This window comes from Acanthochromis polyacanthus, chromosome 12 (assembly GCF_021347895.1).
Source record: "Acanthochromis polyacanthus isolate Apoly-LR-REF ecotype Palm Island chromosome 12, KAUST_Apoly_ChrSc, whole genome shotgun sequence".
NCBI lineage: Eukaryota > Metazoa > Chordata > Actinopteri > Pomacentridae > Acanthochromis > Acanthochromis polyacanthus.
Genome location: NC_067124.1, coordinates 11,835,843 through 11,862,934, shown reverse-complemented (window position 1 = coordinate 11,862,934; position 27,092 = coordinate 11,835,843). Strand labels below are relative to the sequence as shown.

The following is a 27,092-nucleotide window of genomic DNA, read 5'->3' as shown; positions in this document are numbered from 1 at the left end:
TGGTAGTATATATTTGTGTTTGTCAAATGTTGGGGTTTTGTGTCTCCCTTAAATGAGAGCGCAGAGGACAGAGGAGGAAAAAGAGAGGAGAAAGGAAGAAAAAAAAAGCTAGCCTAATCTAAGTCCTGTTCGGGGCTCTCCGACCCGCACTCTGAAGCCGCTCCGTTGTGCTCCTGGATGGTCTGCAGCTCGTCCGATTCGGAGGGTCGGTCTTTGAAGGTGTTGTCCTCTCGGCCCGGGGCATCTCGGGAGAAGAGGCGGGCCAGGTGGGGGCGTGGTGTGGCGGCGTCAGGGTCAGCTGTGCTGGCGGGGGTCCAGGGCTGGCGGGGGCCCTCAGCGCCCGTGGAGTCAGTCACCGCCGGCTTCTCCGAGACGCAGCCATTGTTCTGGTTCGCATCTGCCTCACCCAAGCCTGCGCAGAAATAACAAGGGTCATCTATGGGCTCGGGCCTGCATGGCACACAACAAACCAGAGCAGCACAATGGGCTCTTTTCAGGAGATGGGGCCCTTCCTGCTGCAGCCGACACCAGCAGAGCTAATTTTTCACATTTCAGCTGCAATGAAGCTTACCTGCTGGGCTGGAAAATGTGAGATTAAAGACGTGTAATCAAAAATGTTTAATCAGTTCCAAAGATTTATTTTGCCTGTGTTGTTTTTCCTTAGATGCCACTTTTACCACCCACCCACGGATTCTTTTTTTTTTTTTTTAAGTTAAAACATTGCTGTAGCGGATATGTTCACAAATTCAGCTTAATTTGAATAGAAAACTACAAAAAAATGATTAAAAAAAACTACTTTGATTTTTTTTCCCAGTAACACAATCAATACTGTGCTCTGGCAATAAAAAAAAATCCACTAAATTTGACAGAAAGAGTCAACCCACTGTAATGCATTTGATCCCATTTCCCAAAAAACATCGCAGTAAATGTTTCACTTCACCCATGCAAATTCAGTGCATGTTCAGTGGTATTAGTTCCACTGAAATGGCAATACAGCTGTTTGTGAAACGTTCACTTTGACAACTATCCATTAAGCTGGCCCGCTCCTACAGCAGAGGACATCCAGTGCATTCCTCCCTCCAAAACAATATACACACTGTACTAACAGAAATGGTGTAGCACTACACCAGAGAATCTGCATGCTAATATTGGTCGAAACAGTGGCCTGTTGTCAGAGCTGCATAGTTATTACAGAGAGACAAAGGGCCCAGTGTCACTAAAATAACTCCTATAAGTATGGATTTTCAACCCGATGCACGGTGACACTTATCTGATTTGGGGCCCGAGAGCTACGAGGCTGCTGTCGGTGGGTGCAGAGCAGGAACCAGTTCTCTGCTGCTGTATGTAGAAGTTCAACTGTGACTCCTTACAATTCTGGAAAAATGGAATTACTTGGAAAACAACACATCCGATAATTTCTTCAGCTTGTTTTCCTTCTGGCAGATTTGCAAGTCATAAATCAAATGGGAGCGCAGATGAAGTGCAGAAGCCAGTATGATTTATAGGAAGAAATGGACTTCTATACTTCATGGAGAGGAGCGACTGTTTGTCATGCAAACACCAGAACTCTACACAGAAGTCACTTGTCAAAACACAGTTTAGGGAAAAATTTCATTGTTATGCCTCTTTTTTCACTCATATCAGAAGCTGCACTGAGGGATGATGATACAGTATTGTGCCTGCTGCCCACCACCTGCGGGATTTTCTTCGACTCACTCGTTTTTCACGAGGAAGAACAAAATATTTAAAATATACATTCAAAACCGATTGCTGTGAGGCATGTCAGCAAAGAGGAAATACTGAGATGTATTGCTTTTGATTTTGACTCTCCAAAATCTCATCAGGGGCTTCACAGCTCCTAAACAGAAGCCTGAGAGGTGTCGACAGCAAGTTTTTCATGTAAAGCATTTGAAGTCTCGTCTTTTCCAAACCCTGCTGTTATAAGACAGGATGGTATAAAGATCCAATAATGGCACTCTATCTAGGATAGAACAGCTTCACTTCACGTCTAATTTCCCCCTATAATTAAATTCTTGCCGAGGTGTAAAAACTATTAAAAAATCAAGTCAACTCGGCTTTTAAAGGACACAGTGAAACAGTAAAAATCCTCATTTTAGGTTGATAAAAAAATGTAGGGATAAGAGTTGCTTTAAGCAGATGACACATTCTATTCAAAGACATCTTTTGAAGACTTTAGGTCAGACAAAAACAGAAGTGGAAGACGAGAATCTGATATTAAGAAAAAAAGTATTTGCAGCATTTTTCAAAGGCCTTGATTAAAAAAAATGAAATGATCAGTGCAATAGATGTGATACTGTCAGGTCAGTTTGTCTCAGCGTTCCTGAGTCAGATTCATGCAGGGCTTTAACCATTAATCTAGCAGTGGGTTTAAAAGCTATTTATCACCGCATTACACACACTCCTCATGCCATCCCCAGGATGCGGTGATTTCTCCTAGATAATTCCTCTTTCAGAGGCTTTTACAAATTATCAGAAAAGTATTTTTTATTTGCCCCCCAACTTTTTCATGCAGTTAAAATTAAGTTGAGAAAAAAGCCCAGAATATAAGACTGTTTTTACATTGCTTCCCAGGGCTTTGTTGGCAAATTAAAACTTAGCTTGTTGCCTCTACAGTCACCAGAAATGTTCTTCAATGAGTCACGCTGCATGTTCAATTAATTGTACGGTCACATTTCTAGAGGGATCACTGTAGAATAAGTCAATAATTGTAACTGAACTGTGGAGTGCAGTAAGACGTGTGAAAGACATTTAAAGTAACAAAAAGAGACACTTGTCATGTTGAGATACTACAATGACGCATCTGATGAGTCCAAAGAGTTTCTCAACAGCTTAACAACAGAGTTATAAAGGACTATATTAAGGGAGATGAGGCGTCCTGTAGCAGATGGTATGGGGGTGGTCACACCAGTTGTTTTGTTGACTTCACGTGACTGTATATGAAACTTCATCCACAGACCCTTAAAAAAATCAATTCAACATATTTTAACTCATTTATCTGCTTACAGTAAACAACCTGAAAAGTAACTTATGATTTGTTGTTACTGGCAGTAAATATTCATTTACACTGCTGGTCCCTCTAAGGGGTTCTATGATATTTTGTCACAAAGAGAGGAGCAAATAGTAGAGCTGCTCTTTTTCTACCATTTAGTTGCCTGCCCACGGGTCCTCTTAAATTTGCATCATCCATCATTTGGCGCTCACTTTTCTCAGCCCAGCACTGCTGTCATCTGCTACTACCACACCAATAAAATATGACTTACAGAGAGTAAAAAAACACCCTGACATGGATTAACTACCGTCACAGTCCATAATACTTGAACATAATACTTACAATACAGCATGTTCAACAAGTCTGTGTGTGTTGATGAGTAATGTGCTCATCAGATGACTCCTTGTATGCTCTTAATAGAGGTTAATTAATAACAGGGTGTCCTTGGCCATAATACATTTATGGGTAATTGACAGGATTGTTAATCAATGGAGATGACGCAGTGATTACTGAACATCTTAGGCAACTCGGATTCACTCTCCAATCTGTATTCTCCTGAGGAAAACAAAAAGTCCTCTCCTCCCTGCATTTCCAGCTGCCTAATAATGAAGGGTAGTGAATGACAAGGTGACTTAAACCCAATTATTTGACGAAAACCTCTTTAATAATAGACTAAATAAATCGACTAAATAATGCTCTTTTAATGGCTGCTGTGATCAGGCAAGTTCATTGTTATTGTCTAACCTTTGCATTTGATTATAATGTGTCCAAAACAGCAAAACACGTCCGTAGTAAACAATATTACATCAATTTAGATAACAGTTTCAGCTCAATGAGCAAAATGTGACAGAAGGGAAATGGATATTCTAGCATCTAACCTTGAAGCTCACAATCTCTAAAATCTTTTTTTTTCTAGGTTTAATAAGGCAAAGCAGGAAATTGCGACAATACCTAGGTGTGCCTGCAAAACAATAGCTCATGGATCTGCAATTAATGTAATGCGACACGCCCGGCATGGCAGATGATGAAGATGGGTGGACCGCATGTCCTTGTGTGCTCGTTTGTTGAGTTCTTTTTGCCTTACAGCTGGCTTGTTTCTTCTAGTTTCCTTTAATATATTCTGTAATCATTCCTGCTCCTCTTATAGGCATTTCTGCTATACCACCTGCATCATTATCCTAAGCTCTCACAGTGCCTCCTAGAAGACTAACCTGACACAGGCGAGGCACAGTGAAAGGCCTTTATAGCGGCCAGATATCATCAGCTGGGTCACTGTGACAGTGGGTGTGCAGACTTTTTAGTTAGGACAAGGATCAACATTTAAATACAGTCAATCTCTGACTTATTTGTTGACTTCATGATTCAATCTTCTCTATAGTTCAATAACAAGTGCAATGAGTCAGAAAATCAACCCTCAGACCATCTAACCAACATCATTAATTGCAAGAGTCGGATCTCGCTCACAGCTTGATCTTCTAGTCAACGATTTTTGAAATTTCAAGTTGTGTTCTGATTTGTATGAGTTCAAATATGGCACTGCATGATTCTTCTGATTCTGTGTTCTTTCACCACATAAACAACCCCTCTCCTTTCAGCTGCAGGGTTATCATTGTGAAGGCACTGGTTATGTAAAAGAAGCACAACTTGTAAACAACACTAAGGGCCAATTATCTAACAGTGTGACGCACGGCGCTGCAGTGAGAAGCAAGGGTCTGCTCGGAGTGTGCTCACTTCACTCTGCTGCTTCCTTTCAGAAATATTGGAATTATTCATGGGTTGAAATCCCAGGATCATGATAGTGTCTCAAGCTCGGCCATCATTGCTTTAGCAAAAGGGGTCCTCGAACCACCGGAGAAGTCAGAAAATTCAGAGCCTGCTCCGTCACATATATATGGCCTTCATTAACAGCAGGAGCCTCATTCAAAACATGGTTTCAGCTTCTCATAATGCAGCCGAGGCATCATCACAGTTCGAAGGTGACCGGATAACAGCTTGGTGCCTCATGTTATTCACCATGGCAACTCCAAGATTTTCCTGTGACAAGTGAAGTGCCATGATGGACAGGTAAAATTAAAAGGGACAACTGATGTCATCTGCTGCCTTGCAAATTTCTAATTACTGCGCCGAAAACAATTATCATCCCCACTTCAGTCCCTGACACCACAGACGACCTGCCAGATCTGTTCATCAAAGACATTCATGCGAGAGGAGAAAGATCAGCATCTCGAAGGGAGGAGGTATGCAGGGAGTGGGCCTCAATCTGCTCATTTTTCCTCCTCTTCCTCGGTGCAAGGAGGATGTGCTGCCTTGCATCTGGGACAACAACAAGGACTGTGGTGGGATAAAGGCACGGGAAGCATTCCTCTGAAAAAGCATCCATCGCTATGTGGCCCCGGACCAACCCTCCCACCCAGGGGCAAGAATCCTTCTGCCGCTGCATTCATGGTGGATCTGAAGCACCCACAAGCTCGCAGTAAAAAAGACGTCCTCTGTCTCCGAAACCCCATCTGGCATTCAGGACGGTAGTCCTCCAGAGATTTTCCTGGAGGAGATAAGAGCTATAACAGAACCACACCCTTGTAACTCAAGCCACGGTCACCACTTCTCAATTTCACTTGAAGCAGCAACTTTAAAAGGGGATGGGGAAGCAATTGTGTTAAGCTGCGATAAAGTCAAGATGATTTAGTTTAACACCTTTCTCTGGCATAGCAAATCACACCCAGAAAGCACTTAGACAAGCAAAGAATAAGGCCTTACAACAGTTAGTTTGATCTTGGCTTGCTGTAAATCTTATACACACACAGCAGTGTCAGAGCTCCTGTATCTATTCTATCCTGGCAACAAACATAATGAAAGCTTTGGCCTGTCAACACCAACAGCTCCTCACTTCGATTTGTTTTCTGTCAAAGAGCAGCAATTTTCTCTTTCTAATTATACACCTCTTCCTATATCGCTCTTATCTTCTTGACAGGAGTTGATCAAACATTCAGTCATCAATAGATGTGTGAACAGTGTATTTTCCATTTGAAATAACTAAGCTGGCTTCTTTTAAAAAAAATACTCTGCAGTATTAATCAAAGCTGCCTCTCATTCTGCTGCTGTTACAGAGGCAATATCACAACAAATGACTGTTTTGATTTATTCCAGGCCAGGGCTGCAACCAACGATTCTTTTCATCATTAAATAATCTTTTGGTCATTTGCTAACTTGTATTACTTGTTCCTTAAGATGTCAGAGAACAGTAGCAATTACAGCTGATATTGGCTGATATCAACAATTTGCATGCCATGCTCTACGTAAAGTTAGATATCCAAACATATTTGATTTACAATTACACTACCAGTCCAAAGCCTGACCACACCTTCTCATTCAATGCTTTTTATTTATTTGTATTATTTTTTTACATTATAGATTAATACTGAAGATTAATTTTTTGTATACAACATAATTCCAAATGTATTATTTTATAGTTCTGATGTCTTCAGTATTAATTTATAATGTACAAAATAATTTAATAAAAACCACTGAATGAGAAAGTGTATTCAAACTTCTTACCGGTAGTGTCCATATAGCCTTTTTTTTAAAAAAAAATACATTTTATAGCCATTAAGTATTTTTTCTGAAGGAGTTACTTAAACAGTTGATTAAAGGATGTCTTTTCTCTAAAACTGTCTAATCATATTATCATGTTCGCACCAGTCCTATTCATGCAATTACTCAATCAACCAATCATGTGGCAGCAGTGAAGTGCATCCAATCATGCAGATCAGAATATTTGATTGCTATGTATGTCAATGTAATTGTGTGGAGAGTGGCATTCTTTTGGCCCATTTATTCCCAATATCACAGTTAGGACGCCATTTGGATATTTGAGGTGCTGATCATGTGCGCTGGTTTCATGAACATTACAATAACTTCAGTGGCATCCTCTGTCGCCTGATCTAAATACAGCAGAACATTTGTGGGGTTTAGTAGAACAGAGGACCGTACAGCTGAAAAACTCTTTGACGAATGCAATCATGGGTCACAATCTCAAAGGAATAGTTAAAAAAAATCTTATGGAATCCATGACACCAAGAAGTGAGGTTACTTGCGAGCAAAGGGAGGCCCAAATCAATATTAGTATTAGCATTGTGTTCTTAAAAAAGTGCAAGACGCTGTGGTTTGAGGTTAATATTCTACAAGCTCATTTATGAATCCTAATTTTAACTGCTCTGTTCAGCTTGACGTTTAAACACAGTACTATATCTGTGTCATGACAGACATGTTTGTGGAGGATGAGGTTTTCATTGGCAGCCAGTATGAATGGGTGTCTCTAGTAGGACAGTGGGTCAGCACATGGGAATAACAGAGCTCTGCATGGGTTGATGCCATCAGCACAGTGTTGAGGGACGTTTCCTCACTCATGGAGACATGAGAGCCCAAAACACATTCATACATACACACATGACTAATGTCCTGAAGTCGTAAGCCAGCTGGATGCATGTATCAGAGCTGAGTAATCACAGTTTAACTTCTTAAGGTCACTGTTACGGGTGCCGCCGTATTCTGGTCTCCTCCTCTTGTGTGTGTGCGTGTGCGTGTGCCTGTGTCTTTTTGTTACGCTCTCAGGTTGCCGCTGCAGCTGATCCTCCTCCTCACCTGTGCCTGGAATCTGATTTAGAGCAGCTGACCTGAACCGAAGTCTGCCAATCCGGAGCCTGCTGGATCAGTATAAGAAGCCGGCAAGCCTGAAGCTCGGCAGCTTGCCGCTGTAACCAGCCCTGCTCGCGTGCCTCGGCTTAGTGAACTTTGTTAGACATTCTAAAGCCCTGTACATTTGGAGGCACTAGTCTTTACCTGAGGCACTAGTCTTTTCGTTCATTGTATGTCACTCACGCTAATTTTGATTGTTACGATTTATTTTGGACAAAACTCTAGGTTAGAGTCTCTTTGTGTTTTCATTTTGTATTTAGTTCCCAGCACTCATTTAGTTATTGCCTCATTTTATTTTTGATGTTTGACATAATTTTATTCTTTTGTTAATAAATATCCTCAATACCATTACCAACTGGTTTTATGTTACTTCCCTTTTCCCCATAACGAGCTGAGGTTGTAACAGTCACAATACAGGAGTTTTAATGTGAGAGAAATCAGAAAGAACAAAAATTGATTTTGGAATGTGGTTGCATCACACACCAGCGGTAAAAGTTATGAGACAAGAAAAGCACTCAGAGAGTGCAGTACTCCGCCAAGGTTGTTCATTCCCCTGTGTAGCATTGTCAGAAATGCAGTATTTTTTTTTTTTTTAGAAATGCAGCTTTTGTTTATGAGGTATTGATGATCAGAAATCACGGCACTATGGAATGTGGCCATTCAATATAGATATACCCATTAAAAAAATTACCTTGCGCTGAGCACAGCCGTGTGTTATGCATGTGTACGTCATGTACGGATACCGAATTGCGTGACCTAAATATGGAGCAGACAATGGGAATTGATGGGACTCAGAAAACCCCCCAGAACCTAATCAATTCTTCCTTGTATCATTTCGGATGGGTAAGTCCTGATAAGTCCGCAACGATCGATTTTTAGTAGCATCGCAATCATGTGATCGTTAGAAGGCAGCTGATGCAGTGTTCACTTGTAGTCATAGTTACAGTGACGCTGTGCCAATATCTTGCAAAAATACGGTCTTTGAATCCTTTCTGACCTTTCCTGCAAATTTCATCCAAATGCGTTTGTCCGTTTTTGAGTAATGTTGCACACAGACGGAATAACAGAAGGACAATCGTAAGCCAGTCGTCACATAACTCTGCCATGTTCCTTGGTGGAGTAACTAGCAAATAAAATAGGGTGAGATTCAACTGTAATGTCATTGCACAGAGTACATCAAAATACAGTTTTCATGTTTTCCGGCTTATTGGGGTCAAAGTACAAAGTCAACCAAACTATGGCATCCTTGACCTTATGTATAGTTGCCCAAAGCCCTAACCACTAAGCCACCAGAGAAACATTCCCTGACCAGGAAGTGAACCTGGGCCGTGGCAGTGTGAGCGCAGAGTCTTGACCACTAAACCACCAGGGAGAACCAATACTGTCCCATCACACATTACAGAAAATTTTAAGATTATCATGCTAAAAGGAAGCAGTGCCGCACCTCACACGATCTCATGGGAATGCAAATGTAAACACAAAATAGAGACTGAGGTGACACAACTGTAACAACACTAATATTACTCTGCAATGAGAAAAAAGCAGAGGCTTCAAAAAGTCTGGATGAGAAAATGATTGTGAAGATGCAGTCAACATGGTTTGTCAATTCTTCAGGGAGAACTGTGTGGACTGTCGAGATCTGTGGCAACATCAGCCCCAAGGGGATAGTTTGTTTTACATTGCTTGGCAACGGTGTGTGCTGCTCCACACATTAGCATGATAATCAAAACCAATCCCATTTTTAACTCATAAATATCAAACATGATATTAATGGTGGTGGTCCCTATGAGTCCGAAGATTGATCTGTAAACTCTTATACAATACCAAATAATCTTCAGCAAATATTAATAATATAAAATCAATAATCAATTAATAACTATTAATTATAATTATTAATATATTAATACAATTATTAATAATTATTAATAATATATAATCAATAAATACTGAATTTCTCTTTGGGGATGACTAAAGTGATTCTATTCTATTCTATATCGACTTACTCAGACTCAGATTTCTCCTCTCATTGCCGGGAAGGATGAAATGGGGGAAAAGCAGCCTGAAACCTGTAGCATGAGCCCAGCTTTAGCTTTAACTCTCCCAACAGCAAATAGCACTGTAATCAAAATGGTCAATACAATGCTAAAAGCCATCCTCAGAGCTCTGAGTATTTTCACACATCAGGAAACAGAAGGTTTACACTGCACCAGAGCACATGCCAATAAATACAGCGATAGTGGACAGCTGGATCTGCATATGAAGAATAGACTAAGGTGGATTCTGACACTGCAGGCCCTGTTGAAAAAGCTTCTCACATCAGTCTTCTCTTTTCTCTGTCTGGACAGTTTAATAAACAGGAACATCTCCCAAACACTGAGGAGGCATTCATCAATTTAAAATATTTTGCTGTAGAAGGGGACTTGGATGCTGGATACAGATCTGTATTTTATATGACTGATGATGTTTTGGTTTGCTCTGAGACTGTGACATTGCTTCGCCTGAAAGACTTATCCAATGGTTACAGCATTCTTCACAAAATTACTTCTGTCACTTTTCATATGCACAAAACAGTGTGACACCACAAATCCTTTAACTTCCTTTGAGAAATTAACTGTGCCTCCCTGTCCCCAAAGATTACTGCATCTTGCTTCTTGTCTGGCAGACTTTTTACCTCATCTTAGAGTGTAGTTCTTTTGCAAACGATAACATAATAAAACAATGTTTTTTTTTTTCCCCATCAGATATGGTCAGCATCAGCAACACACATACATCTCAATTAGCAAGCTCACAAATCTGATTATATCCGTTTTTACTTTTTCTGGTGCAAGTCTCTGTAGCTTCAACTTTCATCTAGAAAGTGATCTGAAGCTAAAAAGTAGCTAAAACCTTTCAACTGGTTAACACACACACTGCCAGAGTAATATTTAGTTGGCATGAACTCACATCTATTATTCAGTGACTGGTCAGGAATGATCAAAAGTGAGAAAAATGCTAGAAAAGCAGGTTCTGTCTTCTTTAGAAGCGCGAGTTTTGAGACACTTAGAGTCATCGTTTGTCTAATTTTGCTATCATTGTCATTGTTGCTGACAGGTGTGACTACTTCCTGACATATTTACACTAGGCTGCAGTGACAGAGATGGATGCATTTAAGCATTTTTCAAAATGTGTCTGGAATCTATTGTCATCCATCTGTAATTGTACACCTGTACTTGTAATTTTCTTTGTAAATACCCACCAGAGATGCAAGAATGTAGTAAATGCAGCAAGCCACAAAGTGTGTGTAGTGAGTTATGAATGAAAATGTGTTCCTAAATGCACCAAAGTAATACTTGTCTAGATCATGTGATAAACTTGTCTTAGATTTAAAGTATTTCACTTTTCAACTGACCCAACACATCGACCCAGCAGTCTTTAGCAGCTGTGGAAGATGAGCGTAGGTGGGCTCTTCAGTTAGCATCTGTTAGAGTGATCCAATAAATAAAAACAATGTGATCAATAAAGAAACAGACTTGAAGCTATTATGTTGAGGTGTAAACTGTAATCCATCATCAGTGGATATAGACATAATGTGGCTGTTGCTGCAGAGCCACAGATATCCACAGACACTTTGTGCTCATTCACAGCTGGACTTCCACTTTACGTTGAGTTTGTTGTTTTCCCTGAGGGGGAAAGACTTGTCTGACATATGGGATGCAGCAGCTAGGGTAGTACTTTTGTACTCTCTTGGTTACCCATCATCCCCTCCCCTAGGACTCTTGTAGCCACAAACCCAGCTAACACACACGCACACTCAGTGATTGTCCTGCCAGATGGTCAAGGCCAGATGACGTGGTCTCCTGAACTCATGGCCACACTGAGCCACAATCTCTTACAACATGGCACACAAACACACAGAATCCACAGAGAGGTGATGAACGTGCTTGTGTAAAAACACATTTAGAGGATCAGCCGTCCAGATTTCACATTTCTGAGGGATAAATTCATCCATCGGAGATGAGAAAAAGCTCACAGAAATGGGAAGCAATCAGAGGCAAGGAAGCAAGGTGAGAGGGGACAGAAAAGGAGAATCTGAACAATGGTGTCAAACCAAAGAACACTGGACCAGTGATGGATGCTGCCCTTTAACAATCAGACCTTTTGAGGGGGAAGGAGAGGAGGTGCTTCATGTTGGCAGTGCCAGGGCCCGTACCAGCCAGTGTCTGCCTCCGCCACAGAGACAAGTGACTGAGCCGCTGCAATTTTATACGTGTACGACTGACAAATCCACAGCAGAAGGCCAAACTCATACATATTCTCAGTACTGTGTTGTATGCACAGTCAGCAGTGCTTACACATCTCAGTGACAACACACAGCATACACATGACAGATGCAAATCAGAAACCACATGCAAAAAACATTGTTTTAGTCATTAATGCAGTCTACCAAAACAGGTCTAGCAGACAGAAAATAATTTCAAATAATGTTTCACTGCATGATTTAAAATTATATATGGGGATATATAATTTCTACAACTAATATGTGTCAGTCAATTTAAATGAAAGTGAGTAGCAATGAAGGTAAGCTCAGCATTGATAACGGATAAAAAAAACAACGCATGAGCTAATTAATATACACTACTGGGCAAAGGTTTGGGGTCACCCAGACAATTTCATGCTTTCCATGAAAACTCACATTTTTATTCATGTGCTAGCATAACTATAAAAGGGTTTTCTAATCATCAATTAGCCTTTCAACACCATTAGCTAACACAATGTAGCATTAGAACACAGGAGTGCTGGTTGCTGGAAATGTTCCTCTGTACCCCTATGGAGATATTCCATTAAAAATCAGCCGTTTCCATAGCTTAGCCGCGCTAGACAACCCACGGCAATGAATTTAATTCTCTGCCAGGGTCGGTCTAGTTACCCTCCATAAGGCTCGAGGTTGGATGCTCCTAAAACTGGCCGGACGAATCACCATGAAGTGTAGAGTCAGAAGGCGGGCGTAACTAAGTGACGACAGAGGCGCGATGATTCTGACAGAAACAACCGGAAACAACTAGCCTAGCCGTGCTAGACAACCCACGGCAACGAATTTAATTCTCTGCCAGGGTCGACAACAAAAACGACAACAGTCGTTGAGCTCCATTAGCACCGACTCTGAATAATCTTTCTGTTAACATGTCTGTAATATACTTGAGCTTCACCCATTGACTGTATAAATAAGGTTTCACCGAACTACCGCATCCTCTGATTTCCGGCGCTCTAGGAGCCTATTCGTAGCGCTGATTGGTTGTATACCTACCCAATTGCTTGAAGAGTGATTTGATAGACAACCTTTTAGCCCGTCTCCTTCCCTGTCGAGCGTGCCTAGACCCTTGCGTCTTCAGAGCATGGGTCTAGCGTGGCTAGGCTACCGTTTCCAGCTAGAATAGTCATTTACCACATTAACAATGTCTAGACTGGATTTCTGATTAATTATTGTTATCTTAATTGAAAAAACTGCTTTTCTTTCAAAAATAAGGACATTTCCCAAACCCCAAACTTTTGAACGGCAGTGTATGCGAACATGAATATGTTTAAATCTTTCATGTATCTGTTTTTTAAAGCTGTTCTGATTAAAATCTTTCCTTTAGCAATGGATAAAGTGCCTAAGCACAATATATACAAAAGGCGTTTCCCACAATGATGAATCCACAGAGTGTCACCTGACCCAACAGTTCCCACAAGAAACAAGTTTAACATATTTACTTTTAAATACCTCAGTGTTGTGTTCATGGATTTTTGTTGTTGCTCACAAAGGAACATAACATATCTTATGCAGTATTAATGCATGTTTATGTTCAGACTATCTAGCTCTGAAAAGAAAATGAATGCTTGCCTGGTGGTCCATGCACACTAAACAGCATTTCTATTTCCTATTCTGTATCTACTGGAAGTTAATGTGACAAAAGGAGGGCTTCCCCCAGACAAAACTTTTCCTAGTCAGGTAGCAGTTTGTTGACTAGTCGTTGCATGTTTCTTATATTATATTTCCATTTTTAGAGGTATAAGATAATTGCACCAGGGGAAGAAATATTGTTATAAGTAAGAAAAATAAAATGTGCTACATTACAGAGAAACAGAAAACTGTAATAAACATACTTTAAAGTACATATATTTACCTCCAATGTGGGCCCAAGCATTGGGAAAGACGTTATTTACGCTACACTTAGAGTGGATCGGCTGGGATGGAAATAGATGGTTGGAAAACTCATGAGTGGCATTTAAGATTCACAACTTAACCTGACAAAGCATTGCAAGAACTTTGTCCTCAGTCAGTCATCACAGACACTAAAGGCACTTAACCCTACAGAGGACAACGCTCAGTTTTGAAGACGGATAGATGATGCAAGTTGGCATCACTACTGGCATTAAAAGGAGAAGTACTATTTATTTATGATACACTGCAGAGTTTGCCCCAAGTTGCTCATCTGAAGTTGGGTTGTAGTGGCAGCAAGCTAAACTGGGAATTCCAGACCTCATTCTCCCAAGCAATGCTTTCTAGTTCCTCCTGGTGGATCCCAAGGCCTAATATGATATATGGGTCAGTCCAGAATTGGAGGACATTTTACATCCCACTCATTAAATTTAAAAAAACCCATTTACAAAATACTAAAACATGCAGTTGTATAAATTTATTTGTCCTGAGACCAAATCTACCAAATAAAATCAAATAAGTCTGAAGTTCTCCCTAAAATGCCATTTTTCTCTTGTCCCACCCCCCTGATGATCAAATTGAATCTCAAATAAAACAATTAAAATTAAATTTAAATCTTTTTTTTTTTTTCATTGATGTCTCTTGTAAATGTGGGAACATTTTTTAAATCAACATAATATTTAAATAATAATTATTATTCATGGAACGTGTGTCTCACAACAACCCTGTTAGCAAAACCTTTTAAGCCGCTAGAAGAAGAAGAAGAAAACAGCGAATCACATGATACGCTGGAATTAACATCATCAAACAGCTTTCTTAAAGAATGGGTAACGAAAAGCTATGTCCTCTCTTCTACTTTCATATTTTCATATCATTGTCAACCTTGACTGAATGTCTCATTCTACCTCATGCAACCCTGTTATGCATATTATCAGGATAAGACAAATTATTTTTACTTTTTTCCATCAGTAAGTTTGTCCTCTTGTTCAGCAGTAACAGCTAGCTAAATATCTAGCTTCTGCTCCTGAGAAAAAGCTAACATTAGCATAGATTAGCAACCCTGTTACTGTGATTAGAGTAGGGTTATCAAACAATGAACAAAACCTGCAATACAAATTGTATCATTGATTTGTAAGTCGAGCTAATCAAGTCTTTGATAGTTTATTACCTATTACTGATGAATATGTAGCAGAAAATTGTAAAAGAGAAGTTTTTTTTTTTTTAATTTTGAGGTCCAAATATCCTCCAGTCCTGGAATGACCTGTATAATCCCTCTGGTGATTTCTGGCTCTACATCCCAGTTCGATGTGCCTTTAAAACTTTCCTAAGAAGTTACCCAAGACAAGAAGAATCCTAAACAGATGTACAAACAACAGCCACTGGCTCCTGTCGACGTGAAGGAGCTGGAAATCTAGTTGAAGGTATGTGTTGCCTACAGATGTCCAAGCTCCTCATCCGATGTATGGGGCAGCCCATCCACCCACCTCAGAGTCTGACGATCTTTAAATCTGTGGTTAAAATAAATCAGCATTTTACTGTTTTATGCAGTTTACTCTTTTCCAAACCTTGCAACTGTGGAGCAAAATGTAAAATACTACATTTCTGATAGCTGCAAGCCATGAGCTATGAGAAATTATTTAAAGTTTTAATGAAGGATACTCAGACAGCTAGCGGATTTTTGAAGCTATGTATCTGAAGCTGTAGATAAGTCTGACGAGGCCAATAGCAATATAAGAAAAGTAGAACAGCTTACTCTTATCCTTTAAAAATGGTTGCATTCAAACAATTATGCCAGCAGAGTGATAAAGAAAATATAAGGACAGCACTTGAGCTGTGTGGGCCAAATAAAGGGCATGCCACTCAAATGAATACCAAGATGTGTACATCGCACACAATGTTGCATTAAGTCCATCATCCAGAAACTAAACCAGATATTAAATGTGCACAAAACTTCACCTGGGGAAATCTAATTTCCAAACAGCATGTTCTGATTCTGTTTTCATTACAGCTTGATCTGTGTTTTCAGAAGCTTCTCTACAGAGTTAGTAATGAGCGAAGAGAGAGGTGGATGTTTCTTAGATCCTCCTCCTGCTTCCTATCAGTCAGTGGTAAAGAGACGCACTCTGACTAACCTCACTAAGCACAAACCAAATCAATGCAGTCTGACTCTTCCACCATTAAGATTTCAAGAGTAGCCAGTAGGTCCCAAATGCAATTAGAAGGGAAGCACAGTGTATGAAATGAGTGATAACTGGCTCACACAATTCATCATTCAAGTTTAGTGACAGAAGCTCAAATACGATCTTGAGAAGAGGTGGATCAGCAACGCTTGCTGGATCAACCCGAATTTCATTGTGGGGAAGAGAAGGAAGTTGCAGGGAGCCAATTCTGGCAAGAAAGGAGAGCAGCAATTGTGTTGGTGTGGCCAAAAAACTGTGTCAAAATGGTGCACCCAATTACGACCTCACCACATTTGAGGTGGTTTGAACCAAATTATCTCCCTCAGATGCCTCAGGATACAACAACAGAACTTAACAGACTTACTGTGAGGGATAAATTCACCGGGTTTTTGACAATGGCTATTCACTTTTCCAAGTGGCTGTTTCTGTGTGTCTCCAGAATACTTTCCATGGCTACTGGTGGCCTTTTCTGTGCAGGATTCAAACTAGGCTTCACAGGAAGCAATACATGCACCTAGAGCACTGGCTGAGACAAGGAGGGAAACAGTTGATGGATACACTTGACACAGTCAGAAGGCAACTCTGTCTCCCAGAAACTATGTTTATACAATTTACATAATACTTTATCTGTATTACACCGTACATATATAATCTTTCTTCACAACCTTAGGTGCTGCAAGTATCTCCATATAACCATCATCCATCCATCCATCCATTCTCTATACACCACTTTATCCTCATTAGGGTCGTGGGGGGTGCTGGACCCTATCCCAGCTGACTCGGGCAAAGGCAGGGGACACCCTGGACAGGTCGCCAGTCTGTCGCAGGGCTACATATACAGACAAACAATCACACTCGCATTCACACCTACGGGCAATTTAGAGTAATCAATTAACCTCAGCATATTTTTGGACTGTGGGAGGAAGCCGGAGTACCCGGAGAAAACCCACGCATGCACAGGGAGAACATGCAAACTCCATGCAGAAAGATCCCAGGCCCACTCCGGGATTCGAACCGGGGATCTTCTTGCTGCAAGGCGAAAGTGCTAACCACTACCCACTGTGCAGCCCGGAAGGAATATCCCTGCTTGACAATTGTGGCAAGAATAACTAAGAGAGACATTTTATTGTGTGAGTGTCTTGGCTGTTTCCAAATTACACTACTTAAATAAATAATATGACATCTGCTGCTGGAAAGCTGTGGACACAGTTGATGTTGTTGCACAACATTTCTAGTCCTCCAAAATGGACTCCACTCCCTACATGTGCACTCGATCATATCTAGGTGTTTCTTGCATGAACTCTGCTGCTCAGCATGCACACTACTTTTGGATGTTCACAAACGGTCCTGCAGATCTGGGGAAATGATTACCATTTACATCATGTGCACCCTGCCAGGCACTCTTGAAAAAGCAGAAATATAACATTGACCCAGGAGAGAAAACAATAATGGAGCTGTTGTTTTGTGAGGGCAATCGAAATGGCTGGAGGAGCAGTACAGCTGTCTACCTTTCAAAGTGAAAGATCAGTGTATATAACACAAATCTGTGTCTATGGATGTCCTCATGGTGCCTAAAATCCTGAAAAGTGTCTTATAAAACCGCACTGGGCCTTTTATTTGCTTTAGGATGATTACTGCCTTTAACTCTGAAAAATGACACAGCAATGTGCATTAAAATGCTGTGGTATTAGCCTGTTGTGCAAGCTGTATATTATTCTATTTTTGGATTACAAACATTAAATCATGTAAAAATGTTCTACGCAGCTTGGTGTCCTTGTGTGAAGGTATCTCACTTTTTGTGGCTCATTTTAGTGTGTGAGCATTTCCATTCCAATCAATTAAAATAATTTCTTTCCTCATTTGTTAATTCCTTGGTGGAGGACCTTTACACCAAGCTGCTGCTGCAGCTCGAGAGTTGCTCTGTCAACTTCCCCAGGAGCCTCATCCGACAGACTTTCACAAACAAAATCTTCAACAGCAGGCAGAAATAGTTCCTCACAGACAAAGTGGTTTTTCTAAGCATTGATAATGTGATGTGAGAATAAACCGAGTCCCGCCCAGGGCTCACTGAGGAGTGGTCACTGACTCAGTACTCTTCAGTATTTATCTTGTCTCTGCTCTTTAATATGCAAAACTGAGCAACAACAGGAAAATACATACACAGAAATACTAAGAGATACATTTCTGCTTTGTAAAGATTCTGTACTTATACCATATGCAGCTAAATGTACTGGATGACAACTGACTGCCCTAAAATACAAGAGATTAGGTAACCTGCATTGATTCACCCCATTCCAGTTTCCCCCATGTGTGTGGGTGCAGGAAGAGACTGAATGTGAAAAACAAACTCATTACAAAGAAAATACAAAACACACACACACACACACATATATATATATGTGTGTGTGTGTGTGTGTATAGCCGAGTGTTTTGCATGAGGATAAATTGGCCTGCAACATAAGGGCTTAGGTAACCCTTATTGATTCATCCCATTAAAATCCTCTCAATGAATGTGGGTGCAGGAAGAGACTGAAGCTGAAAAACAAACTAATTACAAAGAATAGACTATCTTTTCAAGCCAAATGCTCAAGACAAAGAAGCCCTCTTACACGTAGACTTTCAGGTTCATTGTATGAACCTGACTGCTTTACAGCTTAAAGACATACTTGAATGTGTCTATTTTAATTGGACAAAGCCTCTGTATTTACAAGGTGTGACTAATTATCTAAAATTCACAAAAGCTTCCTGCTAATGATTATCTGAAGCATCCTTTGACATCTGAAGTTTCATTATGGTAAATTGTGCAGTAGCTGGCTAATGACTGTGTGTGACATGCACATTGTTGTTACGCATTGTTAAAGTATTTTTTTAATCAATTATGTGTTTCAGAAAATTGTACAGGGCTTTCAAAATTACATTTGCAAATTCAGCATTATGCCGAGGAGATTTTATGGCCAAACAGAAAGGAGTCCACAAAAGAAGGTAGAAGTTATGACAGCACGAAAACTTGAATTCAAGCTTCTTTGAATTGCCAGAAACTCGTAACTCTTTTCTCTAATCCTGCCACAATTTGGGTGAAAAAAATTAAATCATGGCAGTATAACAGAGGATACAAAGCTGAAAAATAAACAGTGTGACTATTGACATTTGTATGTTGTACAGCGGGCTTGGCAGCTGCTTGGTGAGGTTAAGTGCTGCGTATGTGCTCTGGCGCATTTGGTGTGAAATTGGCATTTGCAACGTTATTCCAAAAAGTGTCCAGCTGCTGTGGTTGTGTTGAGGCAGCAGGACTAGTACCTTTAGTCTGGACAGCATCCACACAGAAACACAAATAAGCTACATATGTACAGTGCATTTAAGTGTGTTAAATGTCCAAAAGTAGAAGATTATTGTAGGGGTGCAAATATTTTGTATACTTTGTATATGCCTGCCATCAATAACCTCCACAGTGTGCCCATAGCTTCTGGGCTGAATGTAAAATGAGCCATATGGCCCTTTAAGCTACCTTGCCCTGTAATAGTTGGTCAGGCAACTGTGCTAAGTCTGTCCCACATTTATCCGTCTCTCCTGTTCATTTCTCCTCATTTCTCCTCTGATGACGAGGAAACAGTTGCCCAGACAGAGCCAGGACAGAACAGGCAGACAGACAGATAAAGGGGGCCTGTTTTGCTGAGCCGGGGGCCGGCTGCTGGCTGGGCCAGGTAATGGAGTCATAATGGGCTTTTAACAGCCGCACAGCTGATGGTGGTGTTTGTTCTTCACCGAAAAAAGCAGTGCAAACAGGAAGTGCAGCATGGAGACATCCCCAGACACTGGACAGGCCGGGATGAGTCATGACGCCTGCTGATGACAGTCGCACCAAAACACGCTCCAATAAAGTCAGTTAACCTGCCTGTCATAAACCACTCACACTGGGCCAATTTGGTGGAAGTTCCCTATTTTTTTTTCTTTTGCCTGTGCTCTGGATCAACCTAATGGTGCTAAATTACTTCAGCCTTGGTGCACAGATGAGAGCAAAGTTTAAATGCATCACCAATGAGTTAAAAACCGATAAGAAAATGGGATTTTTACACACAATCACAAGGGACTGCTGATTGAGCAAAGAAGCAGTTAAACATTAAGTGTTAAGGTGGAATCTTCACATGAATACTGAGGTGCACAGGAGGAGCTTTTTGATCAATCAGACAGAATACACATGATCATAGAACTTTGATTTTCCTTTATCCTTCTAAAAACCTTAATTAAAATGAACTGCTCTTGAACTTAAGCTTCTAAGCTTTTATTCATCTTCTCATTCACCGTCTTCATTTACCACATTAATCAGTATAAATACTAAATATCTCTTCATGGTGCACGTATAGCTCAGTAATGTTCACTTTGATCTTAGAGTGTAGCATGCACTGCAGTCAGATCACGTATTAAGCTGCATCTCGCCTGCAAATTTGGAAAGATTTCCACTTAAACTTGCATTTGAAAACATTCAGGTATCAAATATAGCTGCCAGAAGCATCCTTGTAAGGAAGCAGAAGTTAAACAACAGCAGTAAACAACAGGATCAACAAATAAGTGCTTTTCACTATAGGTCAGGCCAATTAATATCTGAAGCAATGAACAAGCATGGTGACGTCCACAGCAAACTAGTGTATGTAATTTCATGCCTGCACATGGTAGTGGTTTCAAAGGCTAGCTTTTGTCACCTTGGACCCTTTAAGTCTGGTCCAAGCTAGTCAATAAAAAGTGTTTAACACAGGCAGCATTAATTACTGTAGCTGCACAAGGAGCAGCACATCAAGTGGATCAATCTGACGAAGCCTCTGTGAGGTCTTACCTTCTTGCAGATAATCACTGAAAACAATAATGAGACAGAATGGTGACTGTCTGATACTGCATAGAAAGGCATGATTACATACTTAAACAATCTGCAGTGACATGAAATCTGAACATACACAGGCAGACAAACACAGTGCAGTTAGGCTAATAAATTGGTACGGTGAGTTTTCTCACTCTAAAATGTGCCGTCTTGCGCTCCGATACGCTCCGACGGCGATTCTGGTCTCCTCGGTTTTCAAACTCTGTAAACTCCAAAACTTTGCATGAAAACACGCCCACAATTGATGCTCAGATTGAAGTTCCAGATGTCCGCCATCTCCTGTTGTACAGTACATGAGGCACATGAGGCAGTATATTTGAAGCTATGGCTTGTTATGTTCAGCAATGTTGCTTGTGGCAATATTGCGACTTTGGCGCTTAAAGGGTTCAATTGCAAGTTCAATACTAATTTCCGAACCGACTAGTCGCTAATTTTATTGGCGACTAGTCGGTTCGGAAATTAGTCGAAATTCCCATCCCTAATTAGATCAACACTTTGCTTTGCAATTCAATCAGTTGGTGCCTTTTACCCTCTAAAGCAGTTTCAGTGATTTTGTATCTGATGTATTACTATGATATTGACTATGGATTAAAAGACCTAAACTGACAATCCATCAGATCAGATACTGGCATATCTAATAATATATTTCCATTATTCTTCCTAGTAGTAGTAATAGTGACATTGGCATTATTAATTTATGTGGTAGCAGTTTTGGAATAACTAAGTAGTTGTAGTAGTTTTGTTAATTAAAACTGAACAATTTCAGCAAAATATTATAAAATAAACTCCTAAGTGAAGTTGGTATCAGGCACTGTTACATACACTACCATGGCGTGCTGCTAATATGCTGACATTGTCACATGGTTTGTTTTAATTCTTATTTTAAACATTTAGTAACACTACATCAGTATGAAGTTAAAATGTCAAAAAGAGTATTGATAACTATTACATAAATGTCCACATGTGATGATAAACTGTGAATCCTTTACCATGCTGTTGACAGCTCCCTAATTTAGCTGCTAAAGCTAACGTTCTCTCAACAGATAGATAGGACAAGCTACTTCCCAGCTCTGAGGTTCTAACTAAACTTTAGAGGTGATATAAAATAATCTTATGACATGCAAAAATATTTTTAAAAAATAACTAGAATATTCTACTGCTCACTATCCTCCAGTGTCAGAAATTTGCTGAAACTAGTGCTAATCAGGTACAACAAAGTCGAAATTTTCAAAATATTTTTTCACCATATTGCCTGTTAAGACATTATTTTATCATTTAGCTCTAGTAGCTGTAGTACTAGTGGTGGTAACTAGGGTTGCCACCTTTCAGAAACAAAAATAAAGGACACCCACCACGGCTCCTAAGGGCCACAGTTCAGTAAAATTGAACAGACATTCACAGATTCAGACTTCAATAACTCATTAGATATACATTGTTAAAACATAAATGATGCCTCTTTCCCATCGCTGTAGGGCAGACAATGTGCTACAAGCCCAGTTTTATCAAAAGTAGCTGTCTTTCAAGCTGCAGGAATAACATTGGTGTCAACTGGAGCCAGTTGAAGGCTGCAATGATTCTGGTAACAGTACAGTGGATCAGAGTGAGGTTATTGAATATTTGTGTCTCTCTTTGCTGTTGCAGCGGTTTTGCAATTTGCAGGCGGTCCCTGTTCACAGCTGGCTGCTCAGAGACACCAACGTTAATTCTGCAACTTGAAAGAGCTACTTTTGATAAAACTGGGTTTGTAGCACATCATCTGACTTACGATGGGAAAGAGGCACTGTTTATGTTTTGACAACCTACATCTAATGAGTTATTGATGCTGGAAGTCTGAATCTGTGAATATCTTTCCAACTTTACCAAACGCGGGGCCACAACCACCCAAGGAGTGGCATATCTAATTTGGAAAAAAGCCTTTAGTCATACTTAAAGCTTTAAGTGCTTTATTAACACAAAATTAAGAGTTTTGTATTGTTTTATGATCACAGATTCTGTCTAAAAAGATGTGGCATAATTTTAAACAGTGAAACCCCACTAATAAAATGTAATGGCCAACCAGTGTGTAATGCTGGATTCTGCAAAAACATAAACAACTGAATGCAGAAAACTGTACAAAGAAATTCTCTACAGATATTTTTCCCATCTAAATCTTTTCTTAACACAATGAATGTATTAACTTATTTATGTGTGTATGCATGTATTTACTGACTTATTTATTTAGTACCGTTACCATATCAGAGTTCTGAGTGAGATTTTCTTTAGATAGGTAAAGGCCATTTATTGATCACATATAGGTTATGAAATAAATAATATTTAAAAAGATAAAAAGCATTTAAAATACTATTAAACAACTTAGGCATTTATTGAGTCACTAAAATACTGTAGAGTCTACGGCCACATTAGTCTGACTATAATCATCCTCTGGTAAATTCACAACCATGTACTGATGTCCCTTACCAAAGCGACTTCAGGAGATGATTAGATGATGATCAACTGTGACCTGCTGGTTGGGTTCTCTCTGTTCTCATGTTTCTTACATGTTGGTCTCCTGATGCTGCCTTACTTCAGCTAGTCTATGAGCATCAGAAAACACAGTTTGCCCTGTACCTATTGCCAGGGTTCCAGTCTTCCAGTCTGTGCTTTTGAAAACGTTTTTGCTTCTTTGGATGTGGTGGAGTTTCGGGTGTAGACATTTTTAAACACGCGGAAGCAGCAGCGTCTGTAACCAGGAAACCCGTGACAGGACCGGCAAACAGACCTGCTGGACCTCGCATCGAGTCCTCGCTACATGGGTCTAAGGAAGATGAAACTGGCTGCCCTTAATATTTCCTGTGTTTTATTTTGTTTATTATGCAGTTTTGATGCGTGTGTGACAGACGTGTGTGGGACATTTATGAAAATACGGAACAATTTGCGTCCCGTATTGATTCAATACGGGACGCTACAATTAATTGTCAAATAAAGGACAATTCTGTATTTTAGGGGACGGGTGGCAACCCTAGTGGTAACACTAATAACAGTGGCGATAATGGCAGCAAAAGGACAGAAATTATGAAAATGTAATATGAAGGATTATGAATGCACTAAATATTTTTATTTTTCATCATCTCTTGATGGACCCCGTGGGACACTCAGCTAAGAGCATCGAGGGGATGCCGAGAGGCAGGGGCTGGGACAGACGGTAGCTCGCCTCGCGGCGGACCGTCAGCTCGATCCCGAGATCCAACGATCCTAGTGAAGATAAAGCAGTGTATAGAGAATAGATGGATGGATGGATCATCTCTTGATTGTTTCCCTCCTCAAAATGTCTTCTGGATGCATGGAAACCCATTTCATGATATTAAATGAGAGAAGTTGAGATTATGAATATTTAAAAGCGATACTTAATGCCTAACTGCGTTATTTTCTATTATAATTTGAAACTTGAAGCTTGAATTGTGTGTTTTCTTCTTAAAGACATGTCCAACATTTAAAGGCACCAATTGGAGCAAAATAACTCATTTCAGTAGAGGAAATTAAGTATTTGAAACTCAAATTTTCATTTGGCAGGATGGCTGCTTAATGCATAATGTGCCCCACCCAAATGTTCAAACAAAATCTACACCCATGATTGAAAACTATTGTTTTTCCAAATACAGCAGTAGTTACAATCTGATTCAGTCAGCTATTTACAACTCATGCTATTCAAACTCTTTCATAAATACAGCTAACTTATCTCCTGTGCAGTAACTGCTATAGTCTGTACACGTGGACAATCCTTCCTCTCTTTTTCACCTCAGCTCACCCTGAAAACAATCGAGACTGACACAGAAGGGTCCAAACAGGCTGCACTTGTCTTCCATTCCCCGACTCTTGAACGTCTGATGCTCCTCCTAGACAGATCTGGCTAAAGGCTTGATGGTTCTATTCTCCCTGCAGTGAAAACAACCAACATTCCCTTTTCCCAACATCTACCTGCTCTCATTGCTGATGTGATTACTTTCCTGGCTCAACGCCAAGTCTGAACAGGTAGCTATGAGAGGCCTGTTGGTCTGGAGTTGATGTTAGGTTCTGGGATTTTGGCCACAGCACATATTATATGTGAAGAGGGGAAAAAGTAATTTCCTTCAGCCTGGGAGGCACCTGAAGGCTGTATTGTCCCTCAGTCTGTCATCACAATTGATAGAAGACAACAGGAAGTCTCAGAGACATTGATGGTTTCATTTGAGAAAAAAGACTGCCAATGGCAATTTTGTGGTATCAGAGATTTTCAATTTGATTTAAATTTTGATTGAGCTTTTCTGTTAATATATTCAGCATGCAGTGCTCTGAATTATAGTATACAGTGTATCCCAGGCATGAAAAAGTGCAATCAGATTTGTACTTCTACTAAACTGAATTTGAAAGGTTGCCTCATTAAAAGAAGGATTCATAAAAATGCATGAGTAACTGCGATTTCTTCTGGCCCCAGGAATAATCTCATTCATTCTAATTTGTAAAAGCATCTACCCATGAAGCCAGTCAATTCAGGCCCAACGTGCAGATGTCATCTTTCTTGTGCATCAAACTCTGCCCTCATCTGCTTAGCTGCAGTATTACAATGTACTTTATGACCTTTGTCCTGTTACACCAACACGCCACCAAGAATGTGACTTGAAGGCAAGACTTCTGAAACCGAGAAAAGACTGGAAATTCTTGAGGTACATGGAATGTTAATTTCAGAATTACACTTTTAGGAATGGCTGGCTTCCTTCGTGAAGTTTCATTCATCATTCATAACTTCTCAAAAGCTGGATCTGCACATCTGAGTCCGTGTGGTGACAATGAAGTTTTTTATTGTTGATTAAGGGAAAAAACAGATCCGGATTCAAGATATGAGTTTAAGAAGCCGCTGTGTTAATGTGGCCTCAAGGATGCAATTTCAGATTCCACCGGTTTCTGGTATCACATTTCAGTGCTGTGCTTTATGACTCAGGCTTCAGTGAGAATGGCAGAAAGAAACTAGCAAAATCTATATTAATATGGACAAGAAAGAAAATTACCCAACTCATCAACTTTGAATATTTCTAGCAGGCATTTGCATGATTGCATATCCACTATACGCCAATGCATGCAGAGTATATGCTGAGGGGCACCCTTTGCTCAAAAATGCTCCCTGATTATGCACTTCCAAATTTCTTTCATTCATTATTTAAATCAGCTACACATGTTAAAAAAAAAAAAAAAAGATATGCTTATCTCTTTCTTTTTGTGTTTGTGAGTTCAGAGTAATGTCAGTATGCATATAAATTCTAACTCAAGGTGTATCTTGACCTCTTACCAAAGACTTCATCTTGTGACTCAGGTTCTGCTACGCTGTCACTGCTGCTTTGGGTTCAGGTGACGAAGCCTTTAATAAGAACACAAAACAGATTGAAGAGGTGAGGCTGTGAGGTGCCATGGCAACAGAGCAAAGACCAAGATCAACAGCGAGAGAGAGAGTGAGGGAGAGAAGGAAGAGGAGAGATAGTTCTGCTCATTTTGGCCTGTAGGGCTTTATGTGAACAGAATTATGCTGAAACGCATTCATTTAGCATTTAAGAAGGTGGTACATTTTTTGAAACCGAGATTTGCATGTTTTTATGTCAATGGTAAATTCTGCATATGTTGATCAGTCTTTGTTGTCAGGATTTTACATAAGATTTATTCTGAGACATGGATTTCAGCTGCATGGATTTCATTTGTTTATACACTACTACAATGACACATTCATGTGCATAATTATATTTTGCATTTTAGTTGAGGTTTCAAAGCTAGAACCTTAAAGCTGCATCCTTATGATAATGTTGCTGTTGTGAAATATCAATCAATCAATCAATTTCTATAGCACTTTTCATAACAAAAGTAACACAAAGTGCTTAACAAGTTAAAAACAAACAATAAAAAACAATAAAAAGACAATGCCCACATCCTCCCAAATCTGCCCCACAACATACTTCTATGACACACAGACATACACACACAGACAGTCACACAGCCACGCACACACACACACACACACACTTTTGTAACAGAATAATAGTGTCTGTTGGCTGAGAGCAGAAGCACCAGAAAGAGGAAACACCATCAATGAGAGCCGCCCGCACCCGGGGCAGCAGCAGGCCCCGTCAGACCCAACAGGCCAGCTAGCTCCAGGGCCAT

General features: G+C 40.1%; 1 protein-coding gene across 1 annotated transcript; it reads right to left on the bottom strand.

Moving 5' to 3' along the window:
• Window positions 1-12: 12 nt before the first annotated feature.
• Window positions 13-27,092, bottom strand: LOC110948228 (myelin basic protein-like). The gene is made up of 3 exons (XM_051956380.1): window positions 27,038-27,092; window positions 24,063-24,164; window positions 13-412 (listed from the first exon to the last, which is right to left on the bottom strand). The coding sequence occupies exons 1-3, from the start codon at window positions 27,090-27,092 to the stop codon at window positions 114-116; spliced, it is 456 nt and encodes a 151-aa protein (XP_051812340.1). The 3' UTR covers window positions 13-113.